This window comes from Colias philodice, chromosome 21, assembly GCF_061535455.1.
Source record: "Colias philodice isolate Cphi_HAF_F1 chromosome 21, ilColPhil1 Martin Lab GWU primary, whole genome shotgun sequence".
In the NCBI taxonomy this organism is placed as follows: Eukaryota; Metazoa; Arthropoda; class Insecta; order Lepidoptera; family Pieridae; genus Colias; species Colias philodice.
In genome coordinates, this window is record NC_143106.1 from 6,398,422 (window position 1) to 6,420,809 (window position 22,388).

General features: G+C 32.0%; 3 protein-coding genes across 4 annotated transcripts in view; 2 read left to right on the top strand and 1 right to left on the bottom strand.

The window, feature by feature from the left end:
• The window catches only part of Flo2 (flotillin-2), a 236,811-nt gene extending 216,338 nt beyond the window's left edge, over positions 1-20,473 (bottom strand). Inside the window, exon 1 of one of the 2 annotated variants that reach the window (XM_089708744.1) lies at positions 20,272-20,473. In XM_089708744.1, the coding sequence (XP_089564870.1) occupies positions 20,272-20,320 (49 nt within the window). In that variant the 5' untranslated portion in view covers positions 20,321-20,473. The remainder of the gene's footprint in view (positions 1-20,271) is intronic. The other variant, XM_089708741.1, reaches the window with a different exon arrangement.
• Positions 5,178-11,054, top strand: LOC149478961 (glucose dehydrogenase [FAD, quinone]-like). Its single transcript, XM_089708422.1, has 5 exons — positions 5,178-5,458; positions 7,490-7,717; positions 7,913-8,045; positions 8,548-8,667; positions 8,857-11,054. The coding sequence occupies exons 1-5, from the start codon at positions 5,230-5,232 to the stop codon at positions 10,106-10,108; spliced, it is 1,962 nt and encodes a 653-aa protein (XP_089564548.1). The 5' UTR covers positions 5,178-5,229; the 3' UTR covers positions 10,109-11,054.
• Positions 11,081-17,608, top strand: LOC149478962 (glucose dehydrogenase [FAD, quinone]-like). The gene is made up of 5 exons (XM_089708421.1): positions 11,081-11,474; positions 12,324-12,551; positions 15,087-15,219; positions 16,005-16,124; positions 16,200-17,608. Exons 1-5 carry the CDS (start codon positions 11,189-11,191, stop codon positions 17,452-17,454), a joined length of 2,022 nt encoding a protein of 673 aa, XP_089564547.1. The 5' UTR covers positions 11,081-11,188; the 3' UTR covers positions 17,455-17,608.
• Positions 20,474-22,388: the final 1,915 nt, after the last annotated feature.

Sequence of the window (22,388 nt, forward strand, 5' to 3'; positions counted from 1 at the left end):
CAGACAGACAGACAGACAGAGTTACTTTCGCATTTATATTATTAATATGTATATGAATTATGATTTTGAAATTATTTGAATTTATGAAAAATGAACGGAAAAAGTAATAACAAAATTTGTTAGTTTAAAAATAGTAGGAGATTTTTTTTCACATCGCAGCAGGAACACCAAAATTACTTGAATTGTAAACTAGAGCAACTTTTTCCCTTTGTTTGAGTGCTTTGTGTTACAATCGACGAAATTTAGGGATTGAAGTTGATGAAAATAAAATTTATGCCGAAAAGTCGCCGAAAATTAAGAAAGAAAAATGAGGAGTGAGGAGTCCTTCAAATTATATGTACATATTTTTAGATAAGTAAAATATATTTCGTCCGCTACATTATATTTAATATTGTGTGCAAAAACATTAGCCATCATAAACATGAAGGCGTCGACTTTTTTTGTCACGCTTGAGCTTGTTTCGGAATAACGCTATTTATCATATCTTTATATTTCACGTCATTTACCTTAAGCGAGGTATTAAAATTCTACACTAAAATTCTCTAACTACATCTTACAACGGTTGCTAGAGTCGACCCTTAAATAAGCAAGGGGTAAAACCAAATAAATTTGTGATTTCAGAATATCTTTGTCAGTTTCTGGAAGTGTAGCAAGAGAAAGCATATTAAGATCTAGATACATTTTTTTCGTCGCTCTTTTTGCTATAATTCTATATATTATGTTCAACAGTAAAAATTAAAATAATTAAAAAAACATCTTGCATCCTAAAACAAAATTCCTACTAAATCTGAGTGGGCAAATATGAGGTGAATATTTTTCACCCAATTACATTTCTTTTTTATAAATTTAATGTACAAATTATGTAATTATTTATTTATAGTAACTATAAATTTTTCTTCATAAAACATAAAACAAAACGTTTTCCCATATAAATCAGAAATATAATAGTGTACTACAAAAAACTTCAACGCGCACGTTGCTCTCAACAATATTGTAATAATATGAATTTCTTGTTTTATTTTTAACGACTAGAACACGTACCTATAAAATATTTTATAATAAATTTAAAAGAGTTTAATAGTTAAGTATTATTAAATGCACTCCCATAAATGCATAAACAATTATATTTCATAGGTTAACATCGGTACTCAAAGAAAACTGTGTTTCTTTACGTTTCTTCTTTTTTCATTTTATACGAATTGTGGAAACTAACCCCTTGTTACAAATAAGGTTTTATGTATGTTTCTTACTCTTTCACGTGAAAACCACTGAAATGATTTTGATGATACTTGACAGTTTAGAAGTCTAGGTACATATGTAGGTACTATACCTACAATCTACATGCTTCGCTGATTCGCCCGCGGGTTAAGGCGATAAAATCTACATTTTACCTTACAGGGAAAACACTACAAGTTATTGAAAACAATTACTTTATATGAAAATACATATAAAAGTAGTTTATAGTTTGTCTGAATATCAACATAGTTATTCCAGCCTATTTCTTTAACGGTCAGACTGTTTTTATAAGGACTTTTATTAGAAGATAGCTTTTACTTTATAGACTTCACCAATAAACTCCTAACGGTACCATTTTATTTTGAGTCACAATTAAGTTTAGACAAACGCCATTTACATCAAATTGGCTGTTCAATACAAATACAAAACCGCAGGCAACAACTAGTAAGAAAATAAACGTAAATAACACTACATTTATATTTATATGTATAATACAAGTTAGCCCTGTTTCTTTTTTAAAATAAATCGCATCATTGACCTTTGCACAAAAAGTGTAAAAAAGACACACATATAAAGGTTTATGTTTTCTGTTTTCATCAGGTCGATGCTCTTAACGGAATTTTGATAAGGAAATTTTATACATAGTGTTCTTTAAATCTATCTTACTAATAAAAACTAAATAAGAATTTGAATCTATCTGTACATTACAGGTTCGATGTGAATACAGCCTACTTTATTGACTTACCTTTGATCATCTACAGTCTACACCTATATCTTTGTGTATATATATATTTACTCGTAGCATCGATACCTATTGATATTTTTACATATAATAATCATTGGACTTACTAGTCTAGTAACGTAAACTCTTTGTGAAAATATAATTAACTAGATTTCCGCCCGCGGCTTCGCCCGCGTTTTCAAAGAAAAACTCGCATAGTTCCCGTTCCCGTGGGATTTCCGGGATAAAACCTATCCTATGTGTTAATCCAAGTTACTCTCTATATGTGTGCTAAATTTCATTGTAATCGGTTCAGTAGTTTTTACGTGAAAGAGTAACAAACATCCATACAAACTTTCGCCTTTATAATAGTATAGTAGAATAAATAACTATTATTATTAATATTATACCTTGTCCTAATAACATAGGAAATATAATAAGAAACAAGTATACTGGATGTAGAATGGCCAACATTCATAGTTTATAATGTATTCAAGGAAACAAATATTATCATAAAGTGTGTAATTTAAATAAAAAGTATTAAATTTCCAAGTTGTAAGAGAACACGTTGTATAAAGTATTACAACGGTTATTTTCATACATTATCATCGGACATTGACCCGTATGATTTAAGAATTTTTTGCGAAGTATTTAAGCCTTTAAAGCACCTGTACTGTTAAATGAAAGCAAATGTATAGGTACTTATTGTATGTGATTGGTCAACAGCTATGGGAAGCAAACGCTTCCTTAAGTTCTATTTTCATGCAATTTTCACGATATTCGCTTAATCTCTCTACTAACAAAACTATCACAATATGTTAGGATAAATATAACTCGATTTATACTCATATTTTCTATATGTAGGTAGAAAAGGTCTGAAATTTTAAATTTTGAAATCATAATAATTTTATAATTTCAAGTAAAAACAGTAATACTACCTTCTATATTATAATCTGTCATGTAAGTTACGTGTAAATTATCAATTCTTTAAATCCTTGCCATACAATTTGCAATATTATGCAATTTTTTTATTTTATACTATACTTTACTTTTTTTTTAATAAGATTATTATATATGACAAAGTTATCGAAGATTTTTATTGAGGTTTAAAGAGTTCTGTGTTAATTTCTTTGAAGCATTTGAAAAAGTCAGTTGTATCGATTTCATACTGAAATATATTATCATTTTTTCTCCTCACAATTCACAACCACATAACTTTATATGACAACTAATTTACAATACCAAGAAATGTATTTTTTATATGGTGCAGTGAAGTGTAAATAACAAAAATAAATTGAAAGGTCATTAACCGCTATAAAATAAATGACGAGACAAAACTAGTACATATTATATGACATTTGCAAAACCCTATAACAAGAAAAACCCGGTAATGATACAGATAAATTCTTATTAAAATATTGAAGATTAAAGTCCTATTTTGTTTTCTATATTATATCTTTATTAGGTTTCCTCCCGCGGCTTCGCCCGCGCAGTCAAAGAAAAACCCGCATAGTTCCCGTTCCCGTGGGATTTCCGGGATTGCGTCATTTTCCCGGGATAAAAAGTAGCCTATCCTTTGTCGGGTATCAAAATATCTTCATACAAAAGTTTCATGAAAATTGGTTCAGTAGTTTAGGCGTGATTGAGTAGGTAACAGACAGACAGAGTTAGTTAATATTAGTATTCCTTATTATACATTGTACGATCACAAGAGCTTCTAATAACCTGCATAGTTCCCGTTCCCGTGGGATTTCCGGGATTGCGTCATTTTCCCGGGATAAAAAGTAGTATGTCCTTTGTCGGGTATCAAAATATCTTCATACAAAAGTTTCATGAAAATTGGTTCAGTAGTTATGCGTGATTGAGTAACAGACAGACAGAGTTAGTTAATATTAGTATTCCTTATTATACATTGTACGATCACAAGAGCTTCCAAGAGAATAAAATTTCAAATATTCGTGATCATATTGCTGTTAAGAAACGATACGCTTGCCTTTATTCTCCAAATATTAAGGAAACAAGTATCACATAACATATATTGTCATACATAAAATGATTTTTTTACCAGGAAACAATAAACGCAAAAAATGAGTTCAAAATGGTCATATTTGAAAGGATATTCTAGTAACATTTTCTCATAATTCGAAGCGTGGAACTTGACTCAGTTTTACCTTAACCCTGTACCAATTTCTTGTTAACGATCAATTTAATTATAAATTCCAAGAATACACACGCAATACATTTTGTGTAAAAAATTCAATACTTTTACTATTTTAAATATCACATGATTAACATTTTAAATTGTCTATGTTTAGACATAGGCAATTTAATTTAGACCAGTAAACGCCAACTAAAAATATATTGCAAATAAATAATATGAGTAAATCAGCATAGTCTCATAATTTTTTTTTTTGTAAAAGCTCAAATAACCAAATATGACTGCTAATAGACTTAACTAAACTATGATTTATATTCAGAATGAACGTTGATCGAAGAAATTAAAAATACACAACACTTGGGAGCAAAGTATGAGCAGAATGACGAACGATTACTTTAAAAGAAATCTTACATTAAATTCTCTTCAGAAAATCGCTGCGAATATATTTTTTTCCAAGTTTAATTTTACCACCTTTAATCATAGATAAAATGAAATGAAAGTACCAGTAGGTACAAAATTATATATGTTGATATTACAATTTAGTTATCGTGTTGAATTCACTGAAAATATGAATTGCCCTTGAAATTAAGGATTAATAGTGAACGGCATAAACAAAAACATTTCCTTTCTAAGTTAAAAATTTTAAATATGACTGTAAATTCACAAATAATACGTTCTCTTATGACCAACAGGATAATAATATTATTATTAATAACAAAGACTTCCCATAATATATCTACTGATATGAATATACTGGAAATCTTTGAACTCGTAATAATAATAGTAAAGTTGGATTACTTGGTCAAGTTCTATAATTTTATTTTTTAAGATATTTATAAATTGCACTACAAAGTTCGAGACACAATTTTCCACAACCTACATCTACTTTCAACAAACGACCTAGCCTTTCAACATTGGCAGGACTTCACATATGTCATTAAATTGAATAGCTAAAAAATCTCCCATAGAGAAAGTATCACCAATTTCACATACCATAAATCAGATCACAAAATCAGAGTAAAGCTGTATCCCTGCACACATCGCAGACCATCCGCGCCTGTCATTCAGAACAGACGCAAAACGTACATACACTTAATAAAAACTCTACCATAAAATGTTAACCCGCTTCATAGTTCTCTTCATTTTGTTCATCGGCTCTTCATCCATAGGTGAAGAGGGTGATAGTGTGCATAATGCCAGTGCAAGGAGTGGCAAGTTGTTCTGGCCGGGTTCCCAAAGCCACTTGTATGATATGGTCACGGAAGTTGCTTCGTCGATGTATGGTGCCCATGCTGATGGAGATTTCTTTGATTTCCTACGGGACTCCTTTCCTTTGCCGGGAGGTAAGTCGATTTTTTATTTCTTGGGAATTTTTGTTTTACAATTTTCAAAAGGACAAACTTAATCGATTTAATATTTCAAAATAATGCCTATGTATACAAAAATATTCGTACATGTTATTCAATTTCAAGAATTTCAACAGAATGCAGTTGTTGTATAGTTAATGAACGCTCGTCAAATTTAAGAAAATGTGTAAAAATAAATATTCATCTTCTTCTTCTTCTTCTTCTTATATATAAAAATGAATCGCAAAATGTGTTGGTAAGCGCATAACTCGAGAACGGCTGAACCGATTTCGATAATTCTTTTTTTATTATATTCCTTGAAGTACGAGGATGGTTTTTATGTAGAGAAAACGTAAATATGTACCACGGGCGAAGCCGGGGCGGACCGCTAGTTAAATAATAAATATCGAATATTTTTTCAACAAAGGTATTTTTCATTTTTATATCTGTAATTTCCGAATGGAATTACTTAGTTGTACAATCGCGTTCGAACAAACAAACTCTACAGTTTTATTAATTAGGTTTTTTGAAAGAAAAGCATTCTATGTTTTATTTTTTTTTCGACTCAGGGGTCTTCAACTATTTTCATTCAAAATTTAGCCGAAGTGGTTATGTGGTTTGTCGTAAAACCGTAAAAAAACAAACATTTTCTTATTACTTCATATAGTATTTATACGGACGTTGCAAATTAGAGTGGAATCCTGGCTATTATCATTAACCTAGTAATTATTAACACCTTTTATAAGAAGAATGAAACATCGTCTTCACATCAGAATCGTTATGGTCAGGAAAAAATACCATTCGAGCTTTGCTTGAACAACAACCTGGTATTTATAATTATCATTTTAATTGCGAATTCCTGCAATTATTCAATGAGTAAGCTATGAATATTGATGTATAAATCTAATAATAATATTACTAATAAAAATTTACTATACTATGTGCGGAAAGCTAAAATCTCCCCAAGATGACGTATTTGAGTCAAGTATAGATTCGAGTTGATACAATAGTTTTAGTGATCTACTCAAAATGCAGTTTAAAATTCTATCGATTATTATCAGTGCTATTCAAGGCCGCTTGAAATAATGGCTAATATCCGAACTACACCCAAATACAAAACTCCGAACTGCACCCAGTATAAAATATCAAAAATAGACCAAAACCAATTAATTTTTATATACTATTGATGTGGTATTGAATCAAGCACAATTTAAAAACTAGGTTATAGCCTATAGGATACACAAAGACCGGAACTTATCAAGAAAAATTTACGGTTAAAAACTTGAATATTTCAACAAAAAAATAAACACGATTGAAATCGAAACTGGAATTACAATATATAAAACAGGCCATATTTAAATACACAGTTAGATTTACGTGCAAAAACTTGTAACAGTATTTTATTTTGGGCAAAACAGTTGTATCGTTTATTAGAGATCATTCTAGATCTGTATTCAAACAAAATTTGGATTAATTGTATGGAAATTATTCTTCATCATTTAAAATGAGATAAACTAAACCTATTCAACATAATGACGATCCTAGTTTTGAACTTCTTATCTCGCTTTTCATATAATATATGTCTAATTTAACTCCTTATCACGCTATTAATATATACCTATTTAGTTTTCGTTTTTTATAACTCTTTATAATTCAATTTATTGGTTCCTTGTTGACTCAGTATAGAAACACATAGAAGGAGCTTGAGACGTTTCATGTCACCTCTTCTTGATAAAGACTAATTTATTAACAGTAATTTCTCGTGTTTCACGTTATGAATTATAGATCTGCAGACCTAACCTACTCTAATGTTGATATGAAATTCCATTTTGCATAAATACCTATGACTTGTTAAGATGTCTCTTAATACCTGTTGACGCAATCCTGGTATATGCATAATTAATGCTGGTCACAATTGGCGACAACTAGCGAACCACCGGGCTCAGTAGCGTGCCATAGTCCATAAGTGGACAACTATAGGCTGATAATGAAGATGATACGATAATAATTACAATACCATTCTTCCAGGTCTCAACGAACCATACTCCGAATATGACTTCATCATAATTGGAGCAGGATCAGCTGGCTGCGCTCTAGCTAATAAACTATCCAAAAACCGAAACATCACAGTTCTGCTGTTGGAGGCTGGCAAACCAGAAATGATCTTGACTGACATGCCAGTTTTGGCACCAATATTTCAATCGACTGATTACGCTTGGCAATATTATATGGAGCATCAACCGGGAGTCTGTATGGGTAAGATCTTTAATGTGATAAAAAAATGTGGATACATTTTTAAGATAATGAACTTTTTCAATAGGACATCGATGTAAGGATGATAATTAAGCCATTTTACTTTGCTGACAGACTTTTTTTTTATTAAATGTTCATTTAATAGCAAATAAACATATCTATGAACTCTCAAATTAACAGTTTTCTTCAATGTTTCAGGCATGTCAAACGGTCGGTGCTTCTGGCCACGAGGTAAAGCAGTTGGAGGAACCTCTGTTATCAATTACATGATCTTCACCCGTGGCCGACCACAGGATTGGGATCGAATAGCAGCTGATGGGAATTACGGATGGTATAAAACTATGTATTATATAAATGAATTTTGTTCATCCCATTCCCGTTCATCAGATTCAAACCCATTTTCCCTTGGCCCACGTTTTAATTGTAACATGTTTTCTAAAGAGATGATCACTGCACCTCGTAGCTACAATTAAAAAATTAATTTGCAAAAATATCGCACATAAGCTCACAATTACACGAATTTAAGGTTTTCATTTAAGAAACTGCTCATCAATGACATACAGGTTCTACCACCAAAGAAATATAACTTAACATAATTGAAATTCAAGACATGACATTGTTTATTATCAGTTAGGTACCATTCCTTATTAGATTAGACCTTGAATGATAGATAACCTCTCAAAAAATCGATGAAGTATGTGAGCAGAATCTCAGTACTTATACGCTGCAAGATATCTGCATTTATAACAGAAACTTGTATAAGGCCTGAGCTTTAATTGCAGTCTTAAAAACGTCATGAAAAATTAATATAATTATTACCATCACCTTTTTAGGGCATACAATGATGTATTGAAATATTACATCGAACTTGAAAAGGCATCCTTAAAAGGATTTGAGAAAAATCCATATAGAGGTCAAGATGGTGTTCTTCCCGTGGAATTTGTTCCTATAAAGTAAGTTTATTTGTTGTTAAAATAAATTGTAATTTTATGATTAATTCCATTGATACATTTATCAATTAAAATAAATAATTTTCAAACATTACCATCACAATCAGTAATCGTTGTTTACGTTTCTTGTTTTGTGCTAGTTACTTAAAGTTCGTTTACCTCAATTAATTTGATTGTATCCTGTTATTTCAGAACAAAGCTTCTCAACGCATTTTTGGAGGCGGGCACCATTCTCGGTCATCCAACTGTCGATTACAATGCCCCACACGAATTCGGATTTGGGCGCGTCCAAGTCACAATAAGCGGCGGTCATCGACAGAGCTCCGCTAAAGCATTCCTTCATAAACACAAAAATAGGCGTAACCTTCATATACTGCCAGAAACCAGAGCCACTAAAATATTAATCGACCCAAACACGAAAAAGGCTTACGGTATCGAATATGTTCGTAATAAACTCCTTCACATTGTTTATGCTCGCAAAGAAGTCATTTTGTCTGCTGGACCTATAGCGTCACCTCAACTTCTTATGTTATCTGGAATAGGCCCTCGAGAACATTTAAGTACACTTGGTATACCTGTTCTTCAAGATCTGCCAGTGGGTAAAGTTCTTTACGACCATATATGTTTTCCCGGCCTTATATTTACGTTAAACGAAACCAATGTATCATTCTTAGAAAGGCGAGCTATAAGTCTTCACGGAATAACCCAATGGTTTAAAAATGGCGATAACGAATTTTCATCACCTGGTGCAGTGGAGGGAATTGGTTACATTAAAACCCCTGTATCTACCGACCCTGAACCTACGGTGCCAGATATTGAACTGATTAGTATTGGCGGATCCATTCTATCAGACGGTGGTCCAGGCGGAAGTAAAGCAGTTCGTAGAGGAATGAGAATAGTAGATAGTGTAATGGACGAAGCATTTGGTTCAATTGACAGCACAGATACGTGGTCCGCATTCCCAATGCTTTTGCATCCCAAATCTGTTGGTCGTGTCGAATTAAGAGACACCAACCCATTCAGCCATCCAAAAATGTATGGTAACTATTTAACAGATTCGAATGATGTTGCCACATTTGTAGCTGCAATACGACACATTCAAAAAATAGCAGCTACGGCTCCGTTTCAAAAGTTTGGCGCAAAAATACATCCTGCATCTTACAGAACGTGTAGGCACTTTGTTTTTGACACTGATGAGTATTGGGAGTGTGCCTTGCGAACTCTCACGGCCACTCTGCATCATCAGATATCAACATGCCGTATGGGCCCGGACAGTGACCCTCTGGCAGTAACGGATCCAGAATTACGTGTAAAAGGAATCAGTCATTTACGTGTAGTTGATACGAGCGTTATTCCCAGAACAATTTCAGCGCACACTAGCGGACCTGGCATGATGATTGGATTAAAAGCCGGCGATATGATAAAGAAAGATTGGAATATTTAACACTGTTCTCATGTTTCATACTGAAGCCAAAGTAGTTTATTAACGTTTAATCATACGGAGAGACAATTACAAATAAAAGGCTGAAAAATCAATTTTATGCTCTACATAATTCCAAAATATAATGTTTCAGCCAATATTACAAAATGGTTAAATATTGAATGATTCATTTAGGTACATGGCATTATATGTTAATAAAAATGCGCCTTCAAATTACACACAAGCAATGTTGAAAAGAAACGTATTCATACATGTAGAAAAAATAATCGAAAATTTGCAAAGGTTCTACATATATTTATTAGTAGTACCTACTAAGTTCTTTGCATATACGTGCCAGTTTATTGTACAAATCCACTATTCATGTAAATATAAATACAATCTGTACTAATAATTCATAGGGGCTGTAAATATTTATTTTCACATAGTCATGAAATGGTTTATACATTTATACATATACATATATCTAGGTTAAAAGTTAAAACAGTAAGTACCTAATAATTCTTCATATTTTTTATATTTTGATAAAAATAATCATTTATTATGTTCATATCAACTACTACGCAAAATACATTAAAACTATTTAATTCGTAGTTAAATACGTGTATTAAGAAATAAATGTTATTTGCTTCATGCGCAATAAATGTTTCCATGAATTACATAAGGAAGAAAATTGTTTAGAATATAAATATTCACAAATGTAATTTTACTTGCAATTGATAATTAAGTTTACACATGTCATAGCTTAATACTTAGTTTATTAGATAGGTTTAACAAAATAAAGAAAAATATCAACCTCTGAATGGTTTTTCATTTTAGATAATATCTATAAAGATTAGACATACAAACCGTAATCAGAATGGAAAAATCTTACTTATTTAAGTATGCTAAGCCAAAATTTGCAACCCCGTTACGACGAACAATGAAAATATCGAAAAAAAGCTACATAATTAAATATAATGTTTTATATAAAAACCGGTTCATTCCGTCTAAACTTGGCAATGGTAAAAGGCATGGTCAAGATTTGAAAAATAACAGTACGCGATTCGCGAAGCATAGTCGCACGCGGCTTGACGCATTGCAAAAATGAGCATAAAAATATACACATTATTTATATTAATTATTTCATTTACTTCAACATCAAGTAATGATGATTTTGAGGACTTAGTGACGGTATCCGACGAAGATTATGCAGTGCCAGAGCCAAGCGATTACTATGGATACGAATTTGGGAAAAAACAGAAAAGGCATACGTCTGCTTATTATAAAAGCAGAGTTCTGGACGCTATGCTAAAAACTCCCATGTACCACCTGAATACATCAGAAAATGATGTATTTGCAGCGTTTAGGGATCACTACGAACTGCCGAAAGGTAAGTGATACATTTTGATTATGGTTTAAAAAATTTCTAGTCCATGTAGGGTATTTTCATTGTTGCTATTATTTTGATATCCTTAATATATTCAGTTCAGATCTACGTCCGTTACCTTAGCTAACAAATATTTATACAAATATCTCCACGATCTAACCTCCTTCTAGACTTGCTGTTTTATTGCAAGTTTATACGTTAGCTTAAAGCTTACAAGAGCTGCATACTTTGGTTAAATCTCTTTACATATTCATGGTACGTGGTTTAAATGCAGGTAATATTTCAAACAATGCATCTCTACTACTAAATACTAAATTCATTGCCCATTGTTGTGATCTTCATTTTTGTTAATCCATACTAATATTATAAATGCGAAAGTAACTCTGTCTGTCTGTCTGTTACTCAATCACGCCTTAACTACTGAACCAATTTGCATGAAATTTGGTATAGAGATACTTTGATACCCGAGAAAGGACATAGGCTACTTTTTACCCCGGGACATAGGACAGGTTTTATCCCGGAAATCCCACGGGAACGAGAACTATGCGGGTTTTTCTTTGACTGCGCGGGCGATGCCGCGGGTGGAAAGCTAGTACCATATAATATAATGTAAACACCCCTATTGCGATTCTTACATTCATGTTTATTCTTATCTATCTTCCGTTTTACTAATAGTCTTAAATTGGCAAAAAAACGGCATTAATTAATCCTAAAATATCTGTGCTATTAACACACATTCACACCATTCAACATAACTGCTTCAAGCTTATTTGTTACAAAAAACTGTTCCGCTATAAACGGTATACATATAGCTATACCTATATAGGTATATAAAGAGCTTTTGCATTTCAGGTTTCAAAGGACCGTTAAAGACATACGATTTTATCATTATCGGGGCTGGTTCTGCTGGTAGCGTCCTGGCTAATAGACTGAGCGAAGGCAAGAAGGCATCAGTACTATTATTGGAGGCTGGTGTTGGCGAGTCCATTATAGGAAGTGTGCCTATACTCGCGCCTTTGCTGCAGCAAACGGATTATGTATGGCCTTACCTTATGGAACCTCAACCTGGGGTTTGTTTGGGTAAGATATTTAATTGGTAATAGGGAAATTTAATTCACTGCTTTTGTGTGAGTACAAAATGCTGATTTTAAGTTAGTTTACAACATATAAATTCTATTCGCTGGATTGCGGAGCGAATATTTGTGAATAGCGTTTTTAAAAGTAAATTATTTTTTTGGCTAAAATAAGATCGTATATTTAACATCACAAATCGATAAATCTTTGTAATAATTGTGAACACTGATTAAAGTTTTAGCTTATTTAAAAGCTAATGTGGTGACTAATAGGCTAATTTACATTTTTTTACGAAGTATTCATTAAAAGGATAAACGAAATTGAAATATTTTGTAGCATTCGCGTAAATAAATATAGATATGCATAGTGTACAAGGAAGTCAGCGTCTACGTCCGTTTGTCGATCTATTTTCGCCAAATGCATTCCTTAATTGATTTTGAGACGATTTCCTTCATCATTATGATTTTTTTAAAGTTATGATTCTGATATGATGATTGCTAATTAAAATGTACCTACGTATGGATTTCATAAATATATTTCATACTTTATAAGCCAACGTAGGTAAACAAAAAATATACTTTCTGGACTAATAAATAAAGAGGCTAAATGCATTCATGCGAAGCTAACATCAAATCGCAAATTAACAATATGTTATAAGTACTTATTAAGTTAATACGTATTATTTTTTAAAGTCTATGCTCTCGAACTGAAACTTTCCGGCGATTTATTCTTATGTTAATTAAAAAATATTCAAATTATGAACCACACACGAGGAACAAATTTTGAACAAATTATTCGACATTGAAATATTAATCTTACAAAAACCTAGATACTTCCTGAACACGTGTGTTTTATATAAATAACGAGGCACTAATAAAGTTATTAAGACTTATGTTATAAAGACTACAGAATTACCTTCGCCTTTATTATGTTTTATAGATCAAAAGGTATATCTTGTGTTAAAATCGAACGAATAGGTACAAATTGTTGGAGTATTTTAAATAATAACTGTTCCAAGCTTAACTACAATTTAACTTTTTAGCACATTTTATCTTTATTCGTTCAGCGCTTTTTTAAATGCTTTTTTTACTGAAAAAAACTCACTTTCTTTTATTTATAAATAAAGCACCTTATAGATGGAAATTTTACTTGTATCTTAATCTTAATACTATTATAAAGGCGAAAGTTTGTTTGGATGTATGGATGTATGGATGTATGGATGTATGGATGTATGGATGTTTGTTACTCTTTCACGTAAAAACTACTGAACTGATTACAATGAAATTTAGCACACATATAGAGGGTAACTTGGATTAACACATAGGATAGGTTTTATCCCGGAAATCCCACGGGAACGGGAACTATGCGGGTTTTCCTTTGAAAACGCGGGCGAAGCCGCGGGCGGTAATCTAGTTTATCATAAAGATTATGCACACTGCATGTACAGCTCCGAACATATTATGTGCGCTATGGTGTTTGTATTTGACTATTGTCGAATAGATAAATAATATATTTATAAAGTCATAACTAAAAAAAACAGGTTACATGACTGTAATAAATAATGACATGTCACTTCCCTATAAAATACATAGCAATAACAAAAGTCATAATTATAGAGACAACATTTATTTTAAATAATAATTATGCCTTCGTTGTAAATATTTATACTTAATTGTAAAGTTGCACTAACCAGATTGTTATCTCTACATAATATAAAAAGAACAAAAGCTACGTGTTTATTAAATACATACAAGGATGTCCAAAAAGGATATCTATTCGAATAAAAAAAATACTTTGATACAACTTTTTGAATGTTACTGCTAAATTTACTCAGAATTTACGTATCTATTTTTATACAGCATACAAAAATGTTGGCCCCTACGCTATAAATTTTATTTGTCGTAAAATTATTAAAATCAAAATTGTATATTAAAAAAACGACACATTTTGTTACACCCTACAATTAATATATATTACAAGCAAGCTCTAGAATTCAGATTACCGAACTTAGCCGAGACTTTGTTTTATTTACTACAAAAAACAGTCGTATCAGTAAGATTTTATTCCGGCATAGGCATTACAAATCATATGTATCATATAAATGAATATAAAAATAAATAAATCGAGTACTGAATTTTATTTTTCAATGAGCTTTTCAGTATTTATAGAAGACCTACAATATGTAATCACTGAATAGTTGCATTTTATCTTTAATAGTATATTCAAAATTATTTTATTCACACAATTATTAAATCAAGGTAGTTTCCGGTCTGATATAATTCCGGTAATAACCTGTCTTAAAAAAAAACTTGTTTGTGTCTGAAGTTTGAGACACTGATTTTTTTTATTATTTAAAACATGCGCAGAGCTTTGACAATGAACCTCACATTGAGGTCGTATAAAATTATGCAACTGAGATATTGCAGCTTTTTTAATCTTTTTTGCAAATTGTGTTTTTTTACGAAATTAAGATGGCAACCTTCATGTCTTAATTTAATGATCATAGATTATATTAAAATATGTTTTTTTTTATTATTTCAGGGATGGAAAACGAAAGATGTTTCTGGCCACGTGGTAGAGCTGTGGGAGGGTCGAGTGCTGTCAACTATATGATTTACACCCGTGGTATGCCTGTAGATTGGAATAGGATAGCTGCTAAGGGAAACTACGGATGGTACGTACCTACCTACTTCGTAAGACTAGATCGGTCATAAGTACAATTTGAAAAATGTATTTTGTTGTTATGTCTACTTCCTTACTAAGCTTTTTTATGGATCATATTAATGTGAAAGTATCTTTGTTAGTTTGTATTTCTTTCTAGCCTAGGAGCGATTTCTAGTATCGTTTCTGTGTCTCTATAATTAGGAAACTAATCATAGGCTACTTTAACACGGTTTAATCATCTCATTCTTATAGGATTCGAGACGCGGGCCAAACCGCAGGTGGAAATCTAGTAATTTTATTTTTTAACAAGGACAAGCATACTCAAACGGGATGTTCGGTCCAGGCCTGTAGTTACTAGCTATTAGATGTAATCCGATCCCATATTCTCATATGTCAATGTGGTTAGAACACGCCATGTGTAATAATTTAATATCCTCAAAGTAGTGTATGCGAAAGAGAGAACTTATTATAGAATAATTCCTACCCTTACAGTTTACGAAATGCGATATGCGGTCTAATTTTTCTCATTAATACAAAAGAAGACATTTATTAAGATATTTAGGTATATCAAGAAGAATATTTTGACATTTATATGGAATGGATTTGAACAGTTTTAAAATAAGTCACCATACCCTATGGTCTATGAGTGTCGTCACCCTTCCCAATTATAGAGTTAGGGGACGAGATGAAAGACAACAGGGGTGAGCGAGCGAAGTCATTTTACAACGCATGCAACGCAAATGCATTCAGCAAAAACTTAGGAAGATAATAATAAAACAAATTCCATATTTTCAGGTCATACGATGAAGTGTTGCCGTACTACATTAAATCTGAACGAGCGAATTTGCGTGGCTTAAAAAACTCTCCATATCACGGTAAAGACGGCGAACTTAGCGTAGAAGATATTCCATTTAGGTAACATAAATATCAATAAAGTAATTATGACAATTATCTTTAACATTATTATTGATGTATTCATTCTGTTCGCAGGTCCAAATTGTCGAAAGCATTTTTAGACGCCGGTCAACTATTTGGTAATCGAAGAGTAGACTACAATAGCCCTGACGGATTCGGCTTCAGTTTCATTCAAGCTACGACAAATAAAGGGAAACGAGCAAGCAGTGCCACAGCTTTCCTTCATGATATTAAAAAACGAAAGAACCTACACATACTAACTAACAGTCGAGCCACTAAAATCCTAATTGATCCGCTTACAAAGACAGCATATGGAGTAGAATTTCAAAGACTCGGTAAAAAATATACAATCCACGCTGCGAAAGAAGTTATACTGTCAGCTGGACCTATTGAATCTCCGCATTTGCTTATGCTATCTGGTGTGGGTCCACAACAACATTTAGAATCATTTGGAATTAACGTTATACAAAATCTCCCGGTAGGTGAAACGTTATACGACCATATTTCTTTCCCTGGTCTTACGTTTCTATTGAATGGCACTCAGTTAACATTAGCTGAAAGGAAAATAGCCACATTACAAAATACAATACAATATACTCAGTATGGCGATGGACCTATGTCTTCACTAGCGGGTGTTGAAACAATTGGATATATTAAGACCCAGGAATCAAATGAATTCGGCGATGTTCCTGATATAGAACTAATTGGAACGTGTGCTTCTCTTGCATCAGATGAGGGTAACGTCGTAGCCAAAGGTCTGCGTCTTTCTAACAGGCTTTACAACAATTATTACAAGCCCGTCGAATATCTAGAATCTTTCACAGTTCTATTTATGCTGTTACATCCGAAGTCGGTAGGCCATTTGAAGCTAGGATCTAAGAATCCGTTTGAACAACCAAAGCTTTATGGAAATTATCTAACCCACCCAAAAGATGTAGCGACAATGGTAGCTGCCATAAGATATATAATTAAACTCGTCGATACCCCACCGTTCCTTAAATATGGATCAACTTTATATAATAAGAAATACCCAACATGCGTGCAGTTTGAATACGATAGTGATCAGTATTGGGAATGCGCAGTTCGGACGATAACAGCTACACTCCATCATCAAATAGCAACATGTAAGATGGGTCCACCTACTGATCCCATGGCTGTGGTTGATCCAGAGTTAAGGGTGTATGGTATCGGAAATTTACGAGTAATAGACAGTAGTATAATACCAGAAACAATAGCAGCCCATACGAATGCACCAGCTATTATGATTGGCGAAAAAGGAGCGGACCTAATAAAAGCAAAATGGGGCTTATTAGATAACTATGTTAAATAGATCGTTAAATTTTATTGTAAGCATTGATGATGCTAATGTGATCAGTATATTTAAGAATGTGAGACAAGTGTCTATAATGTGTATGATATGATTAGTGTAAATGTTTTTAATGTAAATAACCAAATATGTAGTATCCTTTAGCACCTCCATTTATATTTAATTCTAGAGTTAATATTACATTGCTGTATTCTTGTATTGCTTCGATTTTGAAGCTGCGTATTCAGCATACGATTGCAGCAATATTGATATAATTTTAAATATACACTACATTTTAAGAGTGTTATGTTAATTTAATTATTGTATGAATGAATCTTTAGTACTTATTTATATTAAAATAATAACTGCTCAAATAAATGATCATATCTTGCATTTATAAATTCGTTAGATACAATTATGTAGATTGTAGAGTAGCTAGGGATTTACGATATTTAACATAGTTGTAAGCTAAAATGTATTACTTCAATTTAGGTTGATTACCCTAGTTGTAAGTGAGTATGAGGTCATCTCATTCAATTAACAAATAAAAGCATTCAGCAAGGACGCTATATACCTATCTGATAGACAATTTCTACGCTTTGTCCATATTTTGTTTATTTTTTTCACAATGTATCTAATTTTATGACGTCCACGTCGTCGCGTCGATTCGTTACGATCATATGTACTTATCGATAAGAGCTCAATCATACTTTCTCACGTTATCGTAGGTCGTTTATGAAAACGATTGACCGATAAAATCAATATAGGTATTTATATTTGACCATGAAATCGTCGTTAACATAATAGTTAATAGTATGTATGTACATTGTAAGGATACAAATGTATTAAAGCGATTAGGTTTTTTTGTATGTTAGACTATTTTTGTATTTATCATGTAACCGTTATGTTACTAGTTCTGGTCATGGCCAACCAGTTTTTGATTTTGAATTTGGCGACCTATGGAGAATTTTATAGCCAATAAGACCAAAATTGTATACGAAACCATTCCTACTGTTTCTGCACAATGTCTTGTATCTCTATATATAATCTATATTGCGATGGCTACAAGGAAATAAATGATTTAACTTAAATTTCAGTGTTTTATTTTTTCTTTTCCTTTTTCCTATAATAACCTACCTATATGCGTTACGTGTAAGTTACCACAAGTTGTGAATATCATCCATACCTGAAACAATAAATGACGACTGTAACGAACCACAGACAAAAACCTATTATTTCACTGAGGAATGAGGACTATGGTAAAATTAATAATAATAATCACGTGCGTCGTGCATATCCACAACACAACTGATGAAAATATAATATAATACGTACTACATTGTGTAACATTATTTGTTATTTAATGAGAGTAATATATTTATTTATTTATAAAAAGGTACATATATATATATAATATTATTAAAAATAAATAACTCCCATCAAATTCTCCTTCGAAATTCCAGTAGGCAAATGTAGAGTACGTAACATGATACCTATTCATTGATAGAAACTATGAATCACGATCATTCGTGTCTAATGTGAAGCCCTTTTCGCGAGATTCATTATCTTCTCTAAAAGTTATACATACTTCTATATTTATACCGACAGCATTCGGTAGTCATGTATATTTATACAATAACTCTTATCATTCGATCAACATACTTTCTTGTTTGCTGTGATAAGAACCTTTACTACTTGTACCTACGTGTATTTAAAAGGTCTAAATATAAACTTATCTTTAAATTACAAATACCTGTCATTCAGAAAATTATCAACTATACTACTCGACCAAGCCAACTAGACCCTTTTCAACTGTGACGTCACCCGCCCATGTCTCGGGTACAGATAGCAAAAAAAAATATTAATAATATCACTGTTCGCTCTCCGCTATGAATAGTCTTATTTTTCCCCATTTCGAGGGCTGTCTATCCCCTCGTTTTCACCAAAGTATAATACATGTATTTTACAAATTTGATGCAATATTTTCGTTTCTCATAGACATGTGTAAAACATGTTGTATACAAAATTTGATACATGTAGGATAACTTATATGAAACTTATTGGTTGAAAACTTCTAGTTGCCTACATGTTTATGATCTCTTGTTTTTGTTGTAGCAATACTTGTAGAATTCGAGACAAATTCAGTCGTACCTACTTTTATAATTTCTATCAATAAAAAAAAACTTTTGTGAGATGTATGTATGTTGAAAACTTTATCCAACAAACATGGATAAAGTTTAAAACTTGTTTGTTACTAGTATTATACAGAAATTGCAATAAAATAAACAATACTTATCTAAACCACGACTGTATTTTGTAGGTGAGAACGCTATCAATGGATCAGACAAGTTCTAACATGTCACAGACTTCAGTGTAAACGCAAATGTGTTTTATACTTGTATAAATACTTGTTGGCTACAAAGTGTGAACGAAAGAATGTTTGAGACAGTCTCAATACATGTATAAAACAAATAATTATGTTTTGAAAAGTATTCTACAAGTTTTGTATCAAACTAGTATTTAACTTGTTTCTTGGTGAAAACGAGGGGTATGAATAACAACACAGTAAAAACTTAAACAAATAACAACGAAAAACTTAACAGTCAACAACAAGCTTTAACGATTAATAATAAAAAGTACAGAAATAACTAGCGATGCGAAACGTACGAATGCATCGATGCTGCGAACCGTACTAAGGCGAACGCGGTACCTGAGGCGGTAAGCGGGCGGGGAGGCCGCATTCCACCCGAGCGTCTAGTTGGCTTGGTCGAGTAGTACATTTGCATTTGCAAGGCGGCGATATCCAAAATTGTTAAGGAGGAAAATATATTTTTACAATACCTGATACAATCAGCGCCTCGTTAGGTCCTACGGTGTGTATATTGCCCATTGTCTTATTCGCTTCTTACACTGGAAAAACTAGTATTTTAACTCAATTGTAATTAAAAAACAGAAAAAGCGTCGTATCACACATTCACACAAAATTAACAATAACACATCAAAAACATCAAAAACAACACTCACACAAATTTAATAAAAATTTAACGCTAAATATGACATGTGTCACCACAGATGTGTCACTGTCAAATTGTTAGAATGTGTGAGTGTTGATTCAAATGGGACTCTTCAAATCCGGCTAGGAAAAGCTTTCTATAAAATATGTACTATAAATTATGAATAATAAAAGTATGCACTCTAGGTTATTCCACGTCTTTGTTAAAATCAAAAATTTATTTATTTTCTATTATTCTGAAAGTTAATAGAAAGAAAATAGCAATCTGGGAAATTAATGATTTTTGGCTTGCTAAGAGCGTTTTCACATTATCCGATCCGATATCGGATATCGGACGCCGATAGCCGATATCCGATATCGAATACAATTTGCCCTTTCACATTGTCCGATAAAATCGTTCCGATATCATCATGAGTGTTGCCAGAAATTTTTAGAGAAAACTAAACTAAATTGCCAGTTGATAAAAAAAGGTGTAATTAAAAAAAATCGAATGTAAATCATAGTTGTACATGTACATTAAAAATAACTACGATAAAGAAAAACAACTTCAAAATAGAAAAGTAAAATGTTTATTTAGATGCTATTTACTAAATAGATTTGATATCGGTCATTTGTATAACATAATATACTTATGTTAACACAATATAAATTAAATAAATTTATATCAATACCTACTACAACCTAGTATTAGTTAATAGTTTTGGTGAGTTTTGGTAATACCATGGACGAATATAATTTATATTTGTCTATGGTAATACATATTAGTAAATACCTTTCAAAATCTATTAAATGTATTTTTAGCAAGACGTACTAGTCATTTAGTCATTTTTTCACTACATACATTTATAAAAGTTCATGTAGTACCTATGATAAATTTATTAAGTGATACAATCTTTGTTCACATTTTCTTTTCTTTTTCTTATTACACTGTAATATCCTAAAATAATATTGTCACTACTTCAAATATATTTGTAATATGATTGTTGTAATTTCCTGTAAGTAAAGATACATAAATTATTTTATTGTTATAAACAATTATTTTAGAATTAAGAGTTTTCAAACTTTGTATTCTTTGTTGTAAATTCAAAATAAAAATAAAATCGGTGTGAAATCTCCTCCTTTTTTTGAAGTCGGTTAAAAACAAAGCACTCAATGACAACAATACAATAAACAGCACAACCAACATCCGAGTAGGAGGAGGAGCGAGGCAGAATGAGATAAAATAAAGATGATAGACACTAATGTTTTCGAAGATAGATATTTGAATTTAAGAATGCAATATATTTTTGTTTACTTCAGTTCAGCCAATTGTCGTATATTTTAATACGGCAAATAAAAATACCTGCCGTATAAATCGTATTTTAAATGCCTATAAATACTTAAATGTGTGTTTTCTTAATAAAAAAAGGTTTCTTTTAATAGAAAGGGTTTTAGGTTAAAAGCAAAGAATTTTTTTAAAGATTGAGCGCCCTATAAGACTGAAAATACACAAACTAGTGCTTTTTTGCTGTTGGTATACTGCCTTTTCGCAAATTGAGTTGGCAACACTGAACATTATCGTCCGATAGCCACTGGGAATATCGGTGTCGGCTCCGATATCCGATATCGGACCGGACAATGTGAAAGACAGGCACGTATTTCATACATTTTACTTCCCTCCGATATCGGATATCGGCTATCGGCTTCCGATATCCGATATCGGATCGGATAATGTGAAAACGCTCTAAGTTGGCTTGTAACAAAACTATAGGTAAACCAGAATCTGATGGCAATTAGGGAAATCAAAATTTTGAGTGTGCAACCCTAGGGAAAATGGACTGAACGATCTTGATACTGCTTATTTTTTATTTTGTCCTCAATATCATTACTCACATTATATAAGTGGACAATACTGTACTTAATAATGAGATATCCACTTAATATTATGTAGGTACATACTTACATG